Raw genomic sequence first — 21,390 nt, forward strand, 5'->3', positions numbered from 1 at the left:
TATGTACACAATGTGCTCTGTGTGCCCTATCAATCTCGAGAAATAAGTTGAGCTTTGTGCAAGAATGCGTTCTAGTTCGAAGCAGTTTTAGACAGGTTTCTCTAAAAAATTTATCAGTATTCAGAAGTTTATAGAATGATCTACATTTGCTAAAAAGCTGTATACATTTGACATGAAACATTTACATGAAACTAAGCAGATTCATACTGATATTTCTAAAAGACGTATTTATGAATCATTCAAATAAAAAATAAAAAAAAGGGTCAGCAGATCTGCTTTCTAACATCGACAATAACTGGGAAATAGACCAGTAGATGGATACAAAAAGCCATATTTGGCTGATATAAGCTTAAAAATTTATGTTTAATTTGCTACAAGGTTTTGAAAAATCTTGGATCAAAATACACATTTGGGCCTCGTGAAAAGAACCATACATTGTTCCGAACAAAATATACATAAAATGGCAGAGAATTTACATGTTACCGATTTTCAGGGAAAACTGTTTGGATGAACTTCAAAAAGCGCTTGGAATAAAATTGAGGATCTACTGCAGAGATGGCAAGATGATCAAACTGAAGGGATTTATAGGCATGCTCAATCTTCTTGCTTATGTTGTAATCTTGTAGTATGTCAATAATTCCTAGGTAGAGGACCACATCATAAACCTCATGGAACATCTGCTTTTCATCATCTATCTTGGGAATATGCTCTGCTCTTGCTGGCATGTTGACTCCCAATTGAATCTGTAGCCTGAGCAACAAAAAAAAAACATGATTTTATAACTTATGTATTAGGTTTCAAAAACAAATCTCGGGCCATAATTTTGACTTTCAAGTCGAAACAATTCTTTTCAAATTGAGTTTAGCCGATATTATCCCAAAATGACTTTTTTTTTTAATTTAAATCCGTTTTGGATAGTTTCGATGGTATTTTGGATGAATTGGTAGTAACTCCATTTGAAATGGAGGGCTAAAATCATTAATATTGGCAAAACTGCTAGAACTTGAGAAATTATTCTGTGTGGAGTCAGGGACAGAAAATTCCTATTTATGTAAACACTGTGTACACTTACAGTCCAGACGAAAACTTCCTGTTCGGAGTCCGCACAGAATAATTTCCCCATAGCTTGATCAAAATTTGCCAATAAATATTGTGTTTATGATTAAAAATTTATATTAAAACAAGTTTTTTTTAATGCTTTAAGGATTTTCTTAAATAAAAAAATTAACCAAAAATAAACATAAAAAAACCATAAACCACTGAAACTGGCACTTCCTTTCAGGGACAAAATCAACATCAAGACCAAAACCGAACTTATAGACCTTATCTCAAACTTTTTGTTTTGTAAAGGTAAAATGCATTGGACGGAGAGCTATTTTCTAGTGTTACCTCGCTGTGCCTGGAAGTAGAAGATCCACTTCTTCATCGCCAGCTGCAGATGCACGCAAGCGCCTGCCTCTTATATGAGGTCCCACAACAACGCTGTTGCCATCACCCCCACGAGGAACCAAAACAAGGCCTTCTGGATAGTTAGAAATGTCATCCTCTTGAGCTGCAAATGAATCATATTACCTGAACATTAGTGTGAAAATCTTTCGGATTTTGACCATGTTATAGAGAACTGCAGCGGAATGATAAATTTGTAAAACACTATTTAAAGTAGGCTCAATACATTCAATTAACAGAAGATTAAGAAAGCACGGAACAAAAAAAAAAATAAATAAATAAATAAAAAAATAAATCTTTTAAATAAAAATTCCAAAACCTTTCCGAGTATATATAGGGAACAAGTTTCTCCATAGAACAAGGCTCAATTAAATTGAAGTTTACATTAATAGCACTCTAATTGAATTTTACACTAATAACTAGAGTGCATCTACGAAGAGTTTAAAACTGGCACTGCATTCAACTCCAAGAACATCAAAATCATCCTAGAAAATCCCATTTAGTGCTCACATGTTATTGTCTTTTCTGTATTGTAGGATAATTTCAAACTTTAAATATTTTATTTTCATTAAAATTAGACCGGGATTGAATTTAATTCTAAAAAGAAATTATGAACTAAATATGATGAATGTTCATTTAGCTGTAAAATTGACCACTATCTCCCTATTATCTATAAAAGCTGCAATGGACAAATTCCTCACCCTGTATAATTGACAAATAAACTAAATCTGCAAGGAAAGAAACTTAGACACTATGGAGTTGGAGTATTTTGAGAAAACTACGGTGAAGTTCACGTTGTTACCTTCTTCTGAAAGAATAGCTAATCTATTTGATGCAACATTTCTTCGTTGAGATACTTCAGACCTTAAATGCGTTGGAGCCCTATAATGGACGCCTAATAGAAGGCTATAATCCATAATACGCTGTGCTTCCAAAAATTTGCTATCTATCTCAATTTGCCTGCAGAAATAAAGAAAATAAAAATGGAGTGAATGTGATTAAAATCACAAAGAAATAGAAATTTGATACTCAAATAGGAATCCAAATTCTGCAAATTATCTCATAGTTTCACGTACTTCTTTGCAGAAATTAGTTAAATAAAACTGAATTATGTTTAACCGACATACAAGCTTGCAGAATAATCCATAATTACATTTCGTTTTTATGCTAGCCAATCTCAAAGGGAAGTTTCTATATTGAAAAAACATGGAGAAGGGTACACAGATTTTTATCTGGTCACCAAATTATTGATCCTTTAGGATACAGTAAACTTGTATTGTTATTTGTATCTTTATGAACTTAATAAGGTTGTTGTCGCACATAAGGTAAAAAATATCTAACCAATCCAATGGAACAGCATAATAATAATATTGCTGCGAAATGTCCTACATGTGGAGTTGCAGATAATATTGAAACATGAGTGCTTCATTGAATCATCTTCATTGAATCATTGCTGCTTTGTTAGAAAAGCTGTAGGCCAATTGGCATTGTTCAGAAGTCTTTTACATGACACCAATATAAAAGAATCATACAACCAAGAAGAAAAAAAAAGACGCGCTTGGGTGAAATTGTTGATGGAGATGAAAGGGAACGTAAAATTAACTGAGAATCAAATCCAAATTAAGAACTCCAACTTGCATGGTGCAGTAATTTTGTTGTCATTATAATAAGGAAAATTGATGGAAAAAAAAAAACTGGCTGTTGAATCCAAAGAAACCGTCTCAAAGCCACTTTCGAAGATAACAACAAAAATTATATATATATGAAGATCATTTTATTACTTTCAATATTTTTATATTAATTTTTTTAGAATTTAAATCACCTATATAATTGATTCTCTGAAAAAAAAAAATCTTCATTTCAATCATGATTATTTTTTCTTTCTGTTTGTGCCTTAGCATCCTCTCCTATATTATCATTTTATCAATCATAAGGAAGATTTCATTTATTCTTAAATACCGATACTAAGATGTTTCTTCTTGAATCATTTGCCTTCATTTCAAATTTTGAATTTTATTAAAAAAATTATTAATCATATTACTCCGAAATTTATCATGACCTTCCAAAATCAAGATAGGCTTCTTATATTAGAGATTTTTCCATTTATACATCTTCATTGTTACTTAACTTCACTTTCTATGGATGCATCTACAACATACTACCTAATTCTGCTCATCTTTTTTCTAAAACAAATACTGTTTAGAACTCTCAATTAAAAATTCTATTTTTTTAATCTAAGAAGTAAGATCTTTATATCCTAATTTTTGTTTCACACATATCCATCAGCATCCCTATTTCCTTTCTTTATACATTTCTTTTTTACCTCATTTGTTTCAGATGTTCTATTATTTGCCTAATTTTTATATCAATGCATTAATCCCTTCCATCTTGGCTTTTGGATTTTGGTACACCCGCACCTAATCATATAACTGATACTACATATCTTCTTCACAATATTTAGATCATATCATAGATTATCATCTATTCAGATTGCTAATGATAGTCGATTATCAATTAAAATTATTAGGAATATTAATTCTTTCATGAAAGTTGTTCACATATCTCTTAAGCTTTATATTAATCTTATCTCAATAGAAAACTTGATTGATAATAATATAGATATTCAATTTTCTTTTGATGGTTGCATTGTGTGGGATTGGGTGATAGGGAAAATACTCATCGAGAGACTTAAAGTTGGATGTGTATTTCTCTTGCATCCTTCTATCTTTGAGGTTGTCGCATTGCCATGTACTTCAATAATTCAAAATAACAACCAATGGTACAAATAATTAGATCATTTGAATTCTACTGTTTTATCTCATTTGATGAACTCTAATTTTTTAGATAACAAAATTATTTCTTTTCTCATCTTTCATTTGATTGATCAACATATGAAATCTACAAAATAAAAGTTTTCTTCCCATCACATGCCAGTTATGTTGATAACTATTTTGATTTGACTTATAGGGATGAATTGAGTATTATTTCTATTATATCGCATACATATTATAAATACTTTATGATATTCATTAATGATTACAATAAATGTACTTGGATACTTTTTTTTCATAAAAAAATTGAAGCATTATCTATCTTTCAAAATTTTGCAGCCTGTGTTAAAGCTCAATTCTCATCAAGCATCAAAGTGTTAAGATCCAACTTTAGGGTATGTCACTTCAATTTCATGAATTTTCTCATAAAGAGGAATTATTTCTCAGCAATCATGTTCCTGTATACCTCAAAAAAAAAAAAAAGAAGAAAAAAAAAAGATATTATTGTTACACCTAAATTATTGGTTGAAGCTTTGAACATGGTATTTTATTTAATTAATAGATTACCTTATTGTGTATTGAATTTTGACTCTCCTTATTATCATCTATTCCAGAAGTATCCCAACCATCATAATATGCATACATTTGGTTGTGTTTGTTTTATTCATCTACCAACCCATAAAATCTCTGTTCAATCTATCTAATGTACATATTTGAGCTATAGTACTTCTTATAAAGGTTATAATTACTATGATTCATGCTCCAAAATCTTTGCATCACTCATCATTTTGTCTTCTTGAAATATCAATTTTTCTTCACTACTCATGTTGAGCATCTATCAAAAATATATATTCTTCTTAATTTTGATGAATTAAATTGTAGTCCAAAATAATTCAGCAAGAATAACAAGCAAGAATATGGGGTTAACCATAAAGAAATTATGCTCTTATGGCTAAAAATTCCTATCTTATGAGTCATCTCGATTACTAATTTACAAGAATGACCACTGCATCAAATTGACTTCAAAATACCTTTCTTCATGATGATCTCAAGGAGCAGATCTACATGGTTCTTCCACCTGACATTTCTGCCTCTTCTTCTTTGATTGTATGCAAGCCAAAACGCTCTCTATTTGGTCTCATAAATGAGTAAAAACAGCCTCGCTGGTCTATATCATTTATTGAGTCTGAATATCACACAATGTTTGTCACATATTCAAAGACTATATGATTTCATGAACTATCTAAATTCAAATTTTCTCAAATTAATCCCACTCCTCAACATACAAACAATAACATTATCATTCAAATTGTTGTATATCCTATTTATTATGAACACACAAAACATATGGAAGTTGAGTTTACTCAATTAAGGAAGCCATCAACAATCATATAATTTCTCTTCCTCGTCTTTTTACAACTCTTCATAATGCGGATATATATATATATATACTTACTGAAATTCATTTTGTAATGATAGTAAGGCGATTTCTGGATAAATTGACTACTCACCATAAAGTAATACTTATAGATGTATATTTTAGGAGTGTAAAAAAATCATCCTTAAAAAATAGTGAAACAAGAAAGTGAAGTTATTAAATCTTTTAAGACAGGTTATGAAAAAAGATAAATTGAAATCTTTTTAGTTAAACCAAACTTGATGTAAGCTAATATTGATATTTCCATTGAAAAGATTGGAATAAAACTGTCAGGATTTTTTAGAAATAAATCAAACAATTCAAGCATATATAGTTATTTGATTTATTGGCTAGAGTCTTGACAATGATCCAAAAAGGGAAAACCTTCAACTTGACAAGCAGGGGAGGATGCATGCAAGTGAATCAGGACAATGGGTTCGGAAGCCCCTGAAGAGGACTTCGTGGTGGAGTAAAAAGATACAAATGATTACTAGAAAGAAAAATATGTTTTTAGGACTAGAAAAAATACTACTAAGATTTATAATGATTATAAATATAACTTCTGACAAAAAGGATAATAAGCAAAACAAAGCCTTTAACTTTTGATGATTAATGTAAAAATGCTAAAGAATAAGAAGAAAAAGATACGTATACTAAGGAAAATTATAAGAAATTTAAAGGCCAGTCAAGTTTGTTGCAGAATAAGGAAAAAAAAAGTGTCAAGGACATGCTAAAATTATTAAAGATATATAACAATCATTAACTAGTACTAAAGTAATTATGTGGTAATCAAAGAGTTACCAATCCTAGTAGGATTACATTAAAGAATCAAGTCTTGTTTTTCTGAATTAATTATAGAGATGCTCATAAAAGAATATTTGAAGTGAGGTGTCTTTATATTTTAAGATATAAATTATACTTAATACTTTGTGTTGTGTAGTTATATGAATCTTATAACTTTGTAGTTTTTTTAGTTAAACTAAGTATCGGTTTCGCTATATAATGCATTTGTTCATTATAACTATATCATATGATATTTTAAAATTCCATTTGGATCCCTATCATATAGCAACTGCTAAACAAAAATAAAGTCATTTATTTACTAATGAAATACTACTCAATAGGTTTACATTAATAATTAAAGGTAATATTCCCGTTAGAACCTTTCAAACTAACTAATTTAGTTATGATAGCTTATGCAAAATAAATAATAATAATAAAACGATAAATAACATATTCATATAAAAACATACAAAAGAAAAAAAAGAATGAATATCCAAGATATTTCCTTACATGAGTAGAGCATCCCTCCACGAAGGCTCCAAATAAAAGGAATAATTCAAATCTAAATCTTTGAGTGTTGTATTCTCATCAATTTCAATTTTGTCAGAAGAACGCCCTAGAGAAGATCCCTTTAAGTCAAATCTTCGATGAATTCTTAATTCTGTGCAAAACATGTTTCCCATTACAACGAACCGGAACTGCAATTAAAAAAGATGAAATATATAAGATGAGATAATAGTTTATATTAGACAAAAAGCAGAATATCATTATTGGTTTCTAGTTAGCACCTTTTGACCACTAAAAGGTTTCACCCTGTGGAGACCAAAAAATTTGGTTATAAGCGTATTCTCGTAAGTTCTTACATGGTGATGATAATTCGGCAACATCCGCAGCAACACCTACATGAGTACTTGGTTAGAAGAACCATGCAATAATCATATGTCATCCTTTCTATTTAAGATGAGATAATAGTTTATATTGGACAAAAAGCTAGTATTATCATTTCCTAAGATATTAAACTTGTTCATTGCAAATCATTTTGAATAACTTTTATTTGTGTTTTCTTAGGCTCTCTCTTTTCCTTCCTGAACTTTAGAAATTAATTTTATCTACCCAGTTAATGGATGTATTTTCTACTATTCAATGTATATATCCAAATTATCTAAATCTATTTTCAATTCAGTAAATATATGTCACTCCAACCGTCTCTTTAATATAAACATTCCTTAATTTATTCTTCCGAATGTTTCCACATGTCCATCTTAAAATCTTAAAGTACTGAATTCTTCTTTTGTATTTTAATTCCCCATTAACATCATGATCAAACATTGGAATCTTTGTAAAATAGGTCATCTTTGTGTACAACAAATGTTTGGTAAGGGTACTAACAGAATTTCTTTGAATATCATAGTGAAAGTTCATCTCAAAAATAACAGTTGCGTCTTTTAAATGGGCGTATTTGAGACACCGTCAACAATTTAATTTACAGACAAAACTACAAATCCTTTTATCTACTAAAGAGCAGAACTAATTAAGTTCTTAGAAGCTGTAAGCATCAGGCTTAAAGTAATAACTAGCAAGGTCAAATAGTGCAGTTACTTGAACTTGCTACTGAAAGAACCAAACAAGACAAATTGATGCAAATATTTCATTATATCACAAAAATAACCTCTTCAACTTTGGTGGGCAAACTTTACAAATCAACTTTCATACCCATCCAACATTAATAATGCATGTGAAGCTTTGGACTAAATCCTCTATCATATAATTGAAAAACATGTAGTGCAGAAATATCAAATAGTCAGCCTTCACTAATAGGCTTTGAAAACAAATTGGATCATTGGTGAATCTATCCCAATATTGGTTCAAGGCTCGTGACTCACGCAACATGCAGGTCATTTGGATATTTACCATGGAACAATAAAGTTTAAGAATAGATGACTCTCACAACATAGCCATGTAATTGATTGGCCTCTTAATGTACTATACTTGATATAATTTACATTTGGGGGCGGGGGGAATTGGAGGGAGCACTAATATGAGGAAGAGATTGTTTGCTCAGGACTTAATGACGCTTAGGCACGAACCCCGCTTTCGCAAGCTTTAGGTCCCATTTTTTCTGAGGTAGATTAAAATTTAAAGTAACTAGATTTCTCCCTATGATTGACATCAGCACTTCCTATGAGTGCAAGCCCTCATAGTTAATTACCCCTCCTAATGCTTAGAAGAGAAATCTCGATTAAGGATGAATCGATGTTAGATGTACAACAATTTTAATTTTGGTTGTGGGGGATGAGGTAAACTCAATAAAGATTTCATGGTTCCATCGTCCCGGATATGCCTTAGGGATGGGCCGGGACTCCATTTGCTTTAAGAATAGGAGGGGGGCTGCTCGACCGGTCATACGGAAGTAGAGGGACCGGGTGCCGCTTAGACTGGTGTTGCATATGGAGGGAGGCCAGGAGGGCACGTTCAAGGAAGCCGACGGAGGCGGACACGTATGTTGGAGCCGTTGTGCGAAACGAAACCGGGTATATGAATCGAGGCCAACACACGGGATAGAGATCCAGTATGGTCTGTCTACGCAAATTGGGGCAGACAAAGGTGCTCGCCGGCTCGGGTTCGGTGCCAGATCATGCTTGTTCACTTGAGACAGAATAATAGTCTTCATTCGGGAGTAGAACAATCCAGATTGTGAAAGAGCACAAGTGAGTGTAAGGAACAGTTGCTCCAATAACGTGGGTCACTTCAAAGTCGTGGGGATAAGACAACGTGCAATACTCTTTTTTTTGTTTGCTTTGCCGACTTAGATTTCTTTTATTATTATTTATTATTTTTATTTTTCAACCAAAATTTTTAAGGCACATGAAGTCTTGATGATGGGGACATAATATCGTGGAAATTTTATCAGAGATGCGGCCGCCGATCTACGGCCACGATCGAGTCATTATATTTCTGAGTCATTTGTGTTATTTATTTATTCATGTATTTTCTTATTTGCTTAGGTGTCATCTTGTTTTCCCGTTGTACCCTTTTATGAAGGGAGGTCGTATGTAAGCCCAAAGGAGCATTTGTGTCTTTTGTTTTGAGTCCTTTGTATGAGGCTATTTAAAGCCCCCTTTGTTCTATTTTAATTAATGAATGATTGCTTATTAAAATTCCTTCTTGCATGAGCATTGAGATCTTGAGAGTTCTAATGGAGAGAGCTTCCTAGGAGAGGAAGAAGTTTGGAGCAATACCTACCAACCTAGATAAGTCGGGTTCGTGGTTTCTTTCGTTTATCTCGTTCTCTTCTCTTCCCGTTGTTTCCCCCATATCCCCTCCCTCCTCACCTAGCCGCCGGATCCCCTAGCACCTGAATTCCCCCTCCACAAATCTCCCTCAACCTCACGGCACAAGCCCAACCCGAACCCCATGCCGCCGGCTCCATCCATCTAGCCGCCGCCCCCTCCCACTCCTTTCTCCCTCCAAGATTCCTTGCTTAATTTGGATGGCCATATTTTGGGCTGATTTCTAATTCAAAATTATATATTTTGAAATTCGAAATCTTTCCTAATTTATGAAAGCTATTTTTGAAAAGTTTCCTCATTAAAACTTATTTGAATTTAAAATTCAATTAGTATTTTAAAACTCCTTTCCTAATATTCAAATCCAAATCAAGCATCATTAATTGCTCTCCACAAATCCCTCCCTAATGCCGCCGGCCCCCCTTGCTTGGCTTTGGAATTATTTCCTAAACCTCCAACTTTGCTATAGGAAATTATTTCAATTCTCCTTGATCTTTGCTGGCCGAATTTCCCTAAGCCTCAATTTGCTAATTTATGTCCTAAACCCAGGTAACAACTTAGGAAATAAATCCCCCTCCTTTTTCCCTTGTACCGCCGGCCCTCTCCCTCTCTCTCAAAACCGAATCTCTCTCTCTCTCTCTCTCTCCTTCTTAATTACTTCAAGGAGATTAATGCCTCAAGACTTCTCCCTCTAATTCCACCTTGTTACTTTAAAAATCTGAAACTTCCCTTCAGATTTTGGAGATAAAATCTGGAACTAATTTCAGATCTTGGTCAAGAGTCTTGATAGTTTGTTTTCATCAACTTGCAAGAGAAACTTCTTTCTCTTTGCCATTGTTTACAAGGAGTATCAAAGGCTAAGGAGATTTCACCTTCACTACTCATGAATGGCGGATCCGGAGATTGAGTATGGGATAACTTGGGACGAAGACGGCTTCACCGACATCCTACGATCCACCTTCTTTGACGTGAATTTGGAGATTGACTACACCGTTGAAGACTACGTGGAGCGCATCCTATTTGCCTTGGCGGAAGCCATTGACAAACACTTTGAAGGCATCGAGTGGAGTATCTCCACCTCTCCCTAACGAAGGTTTCTCTTTTCCCTTGCATCTTATTCCTTTTAGTCTAAACTCTCGTTGGTTTGATTAAAGTCACGACGGACTCTTAGGCCTTGCTCTTGCTTAAGCTTAGTAATCGTAGGAATTGAGCGCACCTTGATGCATCATAATTCTCATTGTTAGACTAGGGATTATTTTGAAGACTACTACTATTTGTTGTGTTATTTTTCTTATTTATTTTTGGAAGCTTCAAAGCTCTCATCATGAGATTTAAGCCTAATCGGATAACCACTGATTGTTTTATTTTGTTGTTCGAATTTGCCCGTAGCTTTATTCTTGAATTATTCTAATCATAAGTTGTGCAAATCCAAATGAATTAAGCATTGCATACGTAGTCCTGCATCACTTGAATTTCTATCCGCATCCGATAGTTCAAAAATAAGTTGGTATAAACATATCAAGTGATTGGCCCTCCCCAGTAGGTTTAAGCTTTAGCTTTTGGATTCAAAATAAATATGACCACTAGTGTATCTAGCCCATTTTTGGTTACATATACCATCCTTGTGTTAAAAGAGATAAATACCTGCACTTCGGATTTGCGTAGTGTCTTAATCATAAACCGGTCATCTTGAGAGAGGAAAAAGACACTGCCACTCTTCCCTGGAGAAGAAAGCTCTCTCAATGCAGAATTTCCACAAATTGATATCATGTAGTCTGCAGCATCAATCTTGAACATTTCTCTTAAGTTTCTACAGTAAAATAAGAATTAATACACATCAAATGAAGGTATTTTGACATGGGAACTCCATGCAACTTTCACCTAAAGACCAAAAGAATTGTTAGAGCTTCTTCAAAAATATAAATATTGTCAAAACTAACCTGAAGACCATGGGACAATAATCTTTCCACTTAAAATCTTCTGAGTGATGGGAAGGTGTTAACTGAGAGCCAGATTTGGGAAAATCCATCCAAAAGCTTGCACGAGGACCAAAATCTGATGTACGAACTTCACGCCTTTGTATTGGTGTAATTTTTCCAACAGTGTATCTGCAGATTTAAAGTTAGAACCAGCACATGTTAAGTTTCACTTGCCAAACAAATTTTACACTTATATTCATGCATGAAATCACTCGTGAATGCATGCAAACAGGTGGAACCTGCACGCATAATAGGTATATACATAAAAATTGTCCCCATAAAAAAGTTAACAGAGCCCATTCTAATACGAAGAGTGAAGAACCGAACTTACCTGATTCCAAGCTGCAGACAAAGCATTAAATCATAACTTCTGTGACCCTTGATTATGGTCTCCCCAGGCTTTTTGATGCCAATTAATTTTTTTTGACGTCTTCTCTCGCTTCTAGATGAGGCAGAAAAGCTATTGTTAATCACAAGCTCACTGATAAGAACTCCTTGCATGTATTCCCGTTCTAAAATTGGAACATTAGGATCAACTGGTTCCTCACTTTCACGGAAACTCTCGCCAGAACTTAAAACAGAATTGTGACCTATGACTTTTTCAATTGCTACCTCAAGGCTCCATCGTCTCTCCAGAGCTACATTTCCCCCACGAGACTGCTCAAAATTTAAGAGATTGCCTTGGGGAAGATTGTCAGATGAGACACCAGTAGATCCTCGTGTGTCATTAACCTTGATGATTCCTATATCAATAGAAGATGAATGACGAATGCGAGAGCCATGACTTTGCCTTTTCAAATCAGGAAGCAATCCTCTCTTCCTTAAAGCGTTAATGTAACATTCTTGTGCAGCAGGTATTTTACTTCCTTTTGGATAAAAGGTACCTTTTCCATCCTTTAAACCTCTAGTCCATGTACCAACATAGCAGCCACCATCATTCCAGGTGTAAACTCCACATCCATGCATCATACCATCTAACCAACTCCCTTCATAGGCATCCCCATTTTCCCAAGTAAGGGTTCCCTTACCTGACATCTTCCCACCTCTCATATAACCTTCGTAAATGTTCTTGTTAGCCCAGACATATTTTCCAAGTCCTTCAATATTTCCTTGAATCCAAGAACCATTAAAAACATCTCCATTAGGAAAGCTTTGCTGTCCTAGCCCGTGCTTGAGATTCAGCTTCCAGCGACCATTATAGGTTGACTTATCTGGCCCAACATAAAGGCCAGAACCATGCATATAGCCACCAGAAAATTCACCATCATAAACAGCTCCTGAAGGCCATGTAAGTTTTCCCTTACCATGCCTCATTCCTCTTCGCCATTCACCTTCATAAGTATGACCATCTGACCAGATATACTTTCCTGACCCCTCCGGTGTGTATCCCAAAATTGTTCCCGAGTACATATCCCCATTGGGAAGTAGGAGTTCACAAAAAGTTGTATCACATAAATGATAAGCTTGTCCATTGGCCACAATTGATGGTTCCTTGTAGAAGCAACTGGCATCAAAAGACTGGCTATCTCTCCGTGAAAAAGATGGCAGTGGTTCCACCTCATGTGCAGAAACCACAGGGGCCGACATGCACAATGAATTAAAGGATTCAGACCACCAGTGAAGCTAAACCTCAAAGCACTGCACCTACAAAAATTAAAAGTTAGATGTAACAAAAGAAATTTTCAGTATCAGATGAATCTTCTCAAAGTACTTGAGACCTGCATTCATAAAGACGTCAGAAATATAAGAGTGACTCAAAATTAAAACGATGCTTGATTCCAAACTTAAAAGGTTATACCTCTCATTACAGAAAGATAATATAAGAACAAACTAAGTAACACAAAAGACAACAGGCTCCAAAAAATTCTTATTACTTACTGTAACTGCAGTAAAGGATGAAATAAAATGTTGCTTTATAGAATGTTCCTAAAATATGAAGGCACCGGACAATGACTTTGTAGACTTGGAACTTAGGTTTAAACGCCTAAAGATATGTATGTAATCTAAATTAACATGTTTCTTTCTACCCGTGTAAGTTGAAATCTCGACGTCTTATGGAAAACCTTCTGCGCCATAAAACCTTAGGAAAGTGAAAGATGCAGAAAGAAAACTGATAACATCGTTTTATCCCAGTGGAGTTCTAAGGATCAGATTATCTCTTTCTAGTTTAAGGATGTCTTGTCATGGCATTACGACCTGTTAATTAAAAGTTGCCATCACTCCACTTTCTTTACTTCAAACTTTGAAACAATACTATTATTTTGCTTAATCATATAAAAAGTGAATCAATTTTGTAATGTATTTGTCCGATTTTACTTAAAATGTTCCGCAAAGCACCACAACGGTGTTTAATTCCTATGTATAGGCTTGTAAGCCCAATTGACAAAAAGAATTGAATTTCATATTAGCGCTCTCCCTCTGCTCCCTCTCTTCCCTCTCGCTCTCTCACTCTTGCAAGAAGCTCAAGCTTCCTCCCAAGAATTGCATAACAAGTGGTATCAAAGCCTCGTTAAAGCGATCTCGAGGTGAAGGAAGTTTCTGTCCAAGAAAGGGAGGTTGGATAGGCCGGTTGTGCACATGATAGGGATGCATAGTCGGGCGTTGTTCGATCGGAGTCGCCTCGTGCCATCAGGGGAGCAAGTGGAGCGTGTGGAGCACAGGCGTAAGAGCGTGCTTTTGAAGATCGCACGCGTAGGCTGGCTTCCGCATGAGATTGCGGGTGGGTCGGAGCAGGTAGATGCCAGGGGCAAGCGAATGGATCGTGCGCTGGGCACAAAGGCGAAAGTGCCACATGGAACAGACAGTTCCAGAGTGGGCCCTGTGAAGACGCAAAGGCAGGAGATGCGGTTCACGCGACATGGTTCTTGGATCACGATCGCGGAAGACAACGGGTTTTGTTCGTGGAAGTCAAAGCGAGTGGGCTCGTTCATGTGTATATGAGGTGTGGGAGTAGGATTTCACTCATGCAAACCCATTCACGAGTGGAGCAGGCAGAAGCGGGTGTTAAGAGCGGTGCAAGCGAAACAGAGGAGGGCGTGAATTCGCGTGAATAGGGCATGCCAGATCGCCGACTACATGCAAGATAAGCTCTTGCCACATAAGAAGCTAATCAACGATAAGGACATTTAGTGGGACCCTTGCGACATCAAGAATGACAATCAGCTCATCTTGGCTCAAAAACGTGAACTAACCAGCAGCAGAGGCCTCACATGGGATTGTTCGCATAAGGCGGATAGGAGACTTTTTGTAGGTCGGGTTCGAAAGTTAGGAGGGTAAATAAGGGCATGGGAGGTGTCGTTCAAGATCTTATGCACGGGAGCGGGTTGGGTAGTGTGTCGGAGCAAGCCAAAAAGGGTTTTGCACGATTTAAGCCATATTTTCCTCGTGTGCAGGCTTTTGTGCGAGCAAGCGGACAGATCTTTGAGGTGGAGCCTTTGGGTCAAAACACGAGCAATTCAACAAGAAGGCACATTTGGTTGTTGTGTGTCAGAGCAGTGGATCAAAATCGGCAAGATTAAGAACCTCAGGGCGGCAAGCTGGTCGCAGACTCAAAATTGGACGGGTGGCTCGTGCAAAGTCGTAGGTCGAAGAGCGCATGGGTGCCAGGGGAAAACTGGAGAGCCGGAGTACACTCGATGCTGAAGCGCGGGTGTGCCGCACAGGAACAAAAGCGTGGGCCAAAAGCACGCAGAAGCAGTCAATGCACAAGGTACGAGCATGCAGATCACAGGAGGAATAATGACGAGTGCAGGCGAGCGTGGGTTAGAACGTGTGAGAGCACAAGCTGGAGCAGTGGATCGAAACACATAATGAAGGACAGGTGCAAGATAGATAGGGCTCGATTCGGTGGATTTGCTCAGGGAGTTAGTACAGGTCGCAACAAACGCACATGTGATTCTTTGATCGTAAAATCGAACCAAGGTGGAGATTGTTGTGTATTGGTCCAATTTTAGATTAATTTATTCTTGCATCACATCACACCAGTGTAAATTCCTATAAATAGAGGTTGTTTAGAATAATGTAAGGTGACCCTCTCTTGTAAGCCCAATTGAATAAATGAAGTGGATTTCCTATTAGCATTGTCCCTCTCTTCCCTCTCCCTCTCTCCTCTCTCTCTCTCTTGCAAGAAGCTCAAGCTTCCTCCTAAGAATTGCATAACAAAAAATCCATTGTCTTCCGCTCCGACTAATCTAAAACCGGATCAATACACAACAAATTTAATTGCACGTTTTAACAAAAAATGCTAAAGGACAACCTCCTTAACAGCTTCGATTGAGTTATGCTAATTTAAAAACTCGAAATCTCATCAAAATTTTATCCATTTTGACCAAATGTTTCTTGGCACAACATTTCTAGAGATCAATAATCATAAGAGTACTCCAGCATCAACACACTTTAACATTGAAGTTCTCAATAAAAATCCAACCAGTATGCAAAAAATATTTGATGATTAAGAGTTTAACTTCACTATGCATAGAAGGTTTCACAATCCTCACACTTAAGTAACTAAAGTTCTTGCTAGTGATCTTATGTAGCTCTGAATTATCCCTCATATAAATAGGATTCTAGAGATGGTCAGTTGATGTTTAAGAAATGGATTAATTCCACCATCTAGTGCTTTACCCCAAATTGGTTCAAGGGCCATCTCTCATAAGCACTTTGACATGCATGAAACTTAGCTCTCATCTATGAGGTGTCATGATGCACCGACACTTTTCCTCAAAGAGGTATGCAGCATTAGACACGTATCAGACACCACACGTGTCTGACACACCTCCGACACATATCAAACATGTTGAAGATGTGTCTGATTAAAAAAATTTAAAAAATAAATTGGACATACGTGTCGCAAACATGTGTCTAAAATATTTTATAAAAGCCCCTATGCCATTTGGACATCTCATCTTTATTCAATGTCATCTTAACATCGACAATCAACATCATCTCGAGATCGATGATCGACGTCGTCTTGACATTAATATTCGATGCCCATTATACAACAACGCCCGACCGTTGAAAACATTGTCGCCTCCCCTCTTGATGCCTATCACAAAATCGAAACCGACCATTGACATCCTAATATTAATCCCTTTATGCACAAATCCTAATTAAATTACATATTATTTCCCTAAACTTATTATTTCTTAATTATTCTTAATATTTTGCTTTTTCAAATTTTATACACTATTTTTAATATATAAAAATTACAATACCGTGTACAACCCATGTTCGTGTCCTATATTTCAATAATTGATGTGTCATGTGTTCGTGTCATGTCGTGCCAGTATCTGTGTCGTTGTGTTCATGTTTGTACATCATAGATTAGGTGGTGTATTTCTCTCATAACCATTTATAACTAATCATCTAATCTCTCATTAAAAAAATAAATAAATAAAAGCTATCTAATCTCTCATCAATCGATAATTGTTCACTTTGGCCTAACATACCTCATGATTTCATCCCCTAGTGAAACTTCCTAGGAGCCAAAATATCTTAAAAATACTCCAGCATGAGCTAACAAATGTTACAAGTTCCCATTAAAAGTTTCAATTGTAACACCAAAAGATGTCTTGATATATGTAAGTTCTACTTTATTGCATTGTGGCCTTGTGGGGTCTCACAATCTTGAATGGGTTCAAAAGGTGACTTCCTAGTGCAGCACTTTGGCATGTATGAAACATAGTTCTCATCTTCTGATTAATATATTGCTTTCATATATTTGTAATAATTCAAATACATACCATTAAGATATTGGCAACTTTAACCTACTATGCCTCATAATTTAGTTCATTTTTTTGCAACTCAAAAAGTCGTCCATCCTAGGAGAGACCAAGAATGAGCAAACTTAATGTTTTAGTTCCCAATGAAAGCCTTACCATTCACTAAAAGGAAACTCAATATTTAATAGCTTAACTGCACTATTTTAGAGGTCTCTCTTGCAACAACTTCTAAATTCTCAAATGAACTCTCTCAATTATTGCCAAAATTACAAATATAAATTGGTCGCTCTTTCATGCTTGTGAGTTGTATAAATTAATCATAAAACTGATAGGACATTGTAAACTACTAGTATTGATCCTGCATGAGTTATATATGGATTCCTCTTGATCACGTTTCCTTTCTTTATTTTAAATATTTGGTTAAGATTTAATTTAGTATTTTGGGCTGAGCGAAATTTTGTATTTTTTTAAAGAGATCTTCTGATTAATTTGACTTTTATCAGTCTTGACTTGTAATCTATTCGTAAATTGTATTGAAATGGGGTCTTATAATTCACGTTAAAGTGCAAATCAAGAGAGTCAAGGAGTGGGAAAACAGTCGGATTGGGTTGCCTATGCAACTGAGAGAGAATGTAGATTGCACAGCTTACTACAACAGTAGGCTGCTTCTTCCTTTGTTTCGCCAAGTGCAACGGATAATTGTTGTTTCTTCTTATTCTCAATCAACATCAACAATCGCATGGGAAAATTACAATCAAATAAAAGCTAAGGCAATTGGTTGCAAAATCTAGAAGCAAAACATCTAGATTTTGCCATATGTGAAGTTTAAATGCAAATCATAATTGTAAAATGCTAGTGCAGATATAGTGAAGAAAGATGGCAAAATATTGCACCATCACCATTTGTGGCGCATGTACTTGGAGGTAAATCTTAGGGAAGTAAGATTTAAGAGGTTAAACTCGTGTTCCCTTATTTAAATATTAAATCTTGAAAGAATCTATTAAACTGTTCATTAAAATTTAACCAAAATTTATATGTATTATGCCAAATGTTTTTCAAGATTTAATGCTTTCGAGATTTACTAAATCTGAATTTACGAATTACTAAGAGCATCTCCAACCGAAAATCCCTTTTTTCACTCCAAAATGCAGTGAAACTAAAAAAATGTCACGATTCATTTCCAATCGAATTCCATTTTGCATGTTTCTGCCAAGGTAATCATCTTTCTCCTCTTTCACGCATTTTTTCGGCAAATCCGGTTGAGACAGAAAAATTGCATAGGTGAACAGTGCCACAGCAATATTGGCGTTGCACTGTTCACCGGCAAGCAAATAGCGGAAGATTTGGCATTCAACTGGAGCGATCAAAGGACATCATACGCATATTTGGTGATGCCCTAAACCTACTTTAATTAAATCTGCACTTGTAGCCAAACAACCTCATAAAACCCTCTCTAATGAGGATTACCGGATCGCCAGCTTCAATTGGGTAACTACCCAATCGTACCCCCACAAACCCCAATTTCAACAAAAAAAATATAAAAAGCATAAAAAAAAAGTACTACAGTGCAATCCCTTAAATCTTCATTGCAAAGCACGCATTTTCTATTAAAGGGGGTCAAGTGCTGTTCTCTAGCTGCAACACTGAACTCAAACTCTATCTAATTCACAAGCAACTTAGCAGCCAAAAAAGAAGTCCAAGTAAAGAAAGTAACAAAACTCGATCAATAAAAACCCAGAAAGCCATATCTTGCTCTCAATTATCACAAGACGCAAAAAGGATTCATCCCCACCTCTCCTCTCCAAAAAACCAGTTCCTTAAAATCCAACTCCTACGTCCTCAAAACCAGCCCCCAATCTCCAGTTTTCGTAAGATTACCAAGATCCTCTCCTTCACTCAGAAAGCCAAATAAACAAGCTCCTTTAGAGATCCAAGCAAAAACTAATTTATTCTTCGTAATATTAGAAAATTCAATCCAGCAAGAATGATAGAGTGAGAGAGAGTGTACGTTTCTGAGCTGCCGCTCGATTGAGCTCAGCTTCGGAGGAAGCCAGCAGTGTGAAGGAGTTGAACTTCGACGGGGCCGTGACAGGTTGAGGAGATTCGCAGGGGAGAAAACGAGATCCGACGACAGAACGAGGGTACAGAGTTAAACTCAGTAAAGCCTTTCACAGCTTCCATCAACAGATGAGAAAGAGAGAGAGAGAGAGAGAGAGAGAGAGAGAGAGAGAATGTCAAAACAAAAAGGTGAGAGAAAGAGAGAGAGATTTCAAAACAAAAAGGAGAGTCGCGGTCGGTAATGGTCAAAAGTGAACCCAGGCAAAGAAGGGCCCGCCAGGGGTAACCAGATCGATCCTGTGCAACACGAATATTCAACTTGTTTGAAAGTTGAAGTTGAAACCTGTTAAATATATCTGCTTTAATAGTTGTAAAACATTATAGGATGAGGATCTCCATAAAGCTAAACTTTGTCACACCTATCGAAGCAAATCTAACGGTCAGCAAGCGGTTAATTCTTGAATTATGTAACTGGAAGAGAATATCTCTTTTTTTTTTTTAGAGAAGGTCACCTAAATTGAAGTCTGGATAGCATGAATTTTTTTAATAGAAGCAGAAGCATCGATCCACCACCACCAGCGGACCAATAATAGCACGGAATGTAGAAAATAAGGCTGAGGTTCCGCTGGGATTTCTCCATCCATACCTATAAATTTCGGCAAATTATAGTAACAAAGTAAATTTGCAAGTAAATTTGGCTATTGGTCGGCAAATTATATATTTTCTTCTGTGCAGTTTTCCTTTCTATTTTATGGGAGGCCTGTGAGACAGATTTAGATTAAAATATTTACATCTATTTGCAATAAATGTATAGTTAAAATGAGCGTCATAATAAAAAAAAAAATCTAATGATAAAAAGAATATCTTAATTTGAGCTCAAATGGATCGAAATTAGACCTTTTGAGAGATCAAATGATCTCCAATTTTTACATACTATAAATTAATGAAAACAAGATCATCCAATTATGAGATTATTGAGGCTTCTTTATATTTTAAAAATCTTGAATAATACAGTGAAATCAACATGCATTATTTGATGGAGATAAGAACTAGATAACTGCAATGCTTCTCCAAAAAACTTATAAATTGATCATACTTCTACATATTAGCAATGATTTTAAATGAGAACACTTTGAGACTCAAAGAATTCCAAAGCTCTGCATGCTAGCATCCAAAACTCATCATTGATGTTGTTGATATTCATCATCGTCCGCCACCAACGTTCGCCATTGTCCGCCAACAGTACTCTTGATGTCCTCCACTATCAATTGCCACAAACAACTGTCAATGCCAAACCTCCCATAGTACTCACCGTCAGTCATCGCTAACACTTCTCATTCATCATCATCCATCACTAAATAGAGCCAACATGCTTTGTCTTCCATGTCCTCCAATAATTGGCAATAGCATATTTTCCTTCCTTGTAATGTCACCTTCAATGTGACAAGAAAAGATGAATCATTGTAAATTTCAATCAATATAATTAAATTATTCAAATACTATGATCTTATCCTTTTCAAAATGCTCCACATAAAAAAATCTAATGCCACTTGTGACTCATAATCTACCGTTTATGTTTGTGTTAAATTTTCATGCAAATCTTCTCTCTCTCCCCTCCCCCCTCCCCTCCCTTCCTTCTCTCTCTTATATATATATATATATATAATGAGAAGATATTATACAAACCAAACTTATATCTAATTTAGAAAAATAATTTGAAAGCAAGTAAAATTTTAAATTATAGAATTTCAAGGGATTATAGTATTATTTCTTAGCCAAATATTTATAAAATTATCCAAGGCCAAAAATCATTTAAAGATGCATTTTAATATACATCTTTAAACATTAAGTACTCAAGGGTGTTGTGGTGAGTTTCTAAATTGAATTTTTCCTGTGACTATTACTTGACAAGCCTAACCCCACTAAAAA

The 21,390-nt window shown here is 35.5% G+C and overlaps 1 protein-coding gene across 2 annotated transcripts; it reads right to left on the reverse strand.

Moving 5' to 3' along the window:
- Positions 1-313: 313 nt before the first annotated feature.
- On the reverse strand, positions 314-19,655 carry LOC110099907 (phosphatidylinositol 4-phosphate 5-kinase 9). Of its 2 annotated transcripts, none has more exons than XM_020827218.2 (9): positions 19,412-19,655; positions 12,015-13,327; positions 11,645-11,812; positions 11,349-11,514; positions 7,206-7,316; positions 6,928-7,115; positions 2,249-2,406; positions 1,390-1,552; positions 314-750 (listed from the first exon to the last, which is right to left on the reverse strand). In XM_020827218.2, the coding sequence occupies exons 2-9, from the start codon at positions 13,268-13,270 to the stop codon at positions 480-482; spliced, it is 2,481 nt and encodes an 826-aa protein (XP_020682877.1). In that variant the 5' UTR covers positions 13,271-13,327; positions 19,412-19,655; the 3' UTR covers positions 314-479. The 2 variants fall into 2 exon arrangements, with proteins under 2 accessions (XP_020682877.1, XP_020682876.1); XM_020827217.2 differs by having other exon boundaries at positions 12,015-13,321; positions 19,412-19,654.
- Positions 19,656-21,390: the final 1,735 nt, after the last annotated feature.

Source organism: Dendrobium catenatum, unplaced genomic scaffold, assembly GCF_001605985.2.
Source record: "Dendrobium catenatum unplaced genomic scaffold, ASM160598v2 fragScaff_scaffold_334, whole genome shotgun sequence".
NCBI classification, from domain to species: Eukaryota; Viridiplantae; Streptophyta; class Magnoliopsida; order Asparagales; family Orchidaceae; genus Dendrobium; species Dendrobium catenatum.

What these genes read in the sequence shown, in the direction of transcription:
- LOC110099907 (XM_020827218.2), bottom strand. Translation starts at nt 13,270, where the DNA reads ATGTCGGCCCCTGTGGTTTCTGCACATGAGGTGGAACCACTGCCATCT. An exon ending in AACCTTTTAGTGGTCAAAAG is followed by an intron (nt 7,116 to 7,205) that starts GTGCTAACTAGA and finishes TTTTAATTGCAG; the next exon opens with TTCCGGTTCGTTGTAATGGG. An exon ending in CTACTTCCAGGCACAGCGAG is followed by an intron (nt 751 to 1,389) that starts GTAACACTAGAA and finishes TTTGTTGCTCAG; the next exon opens with GCTACAGATTCAATTGGGAG.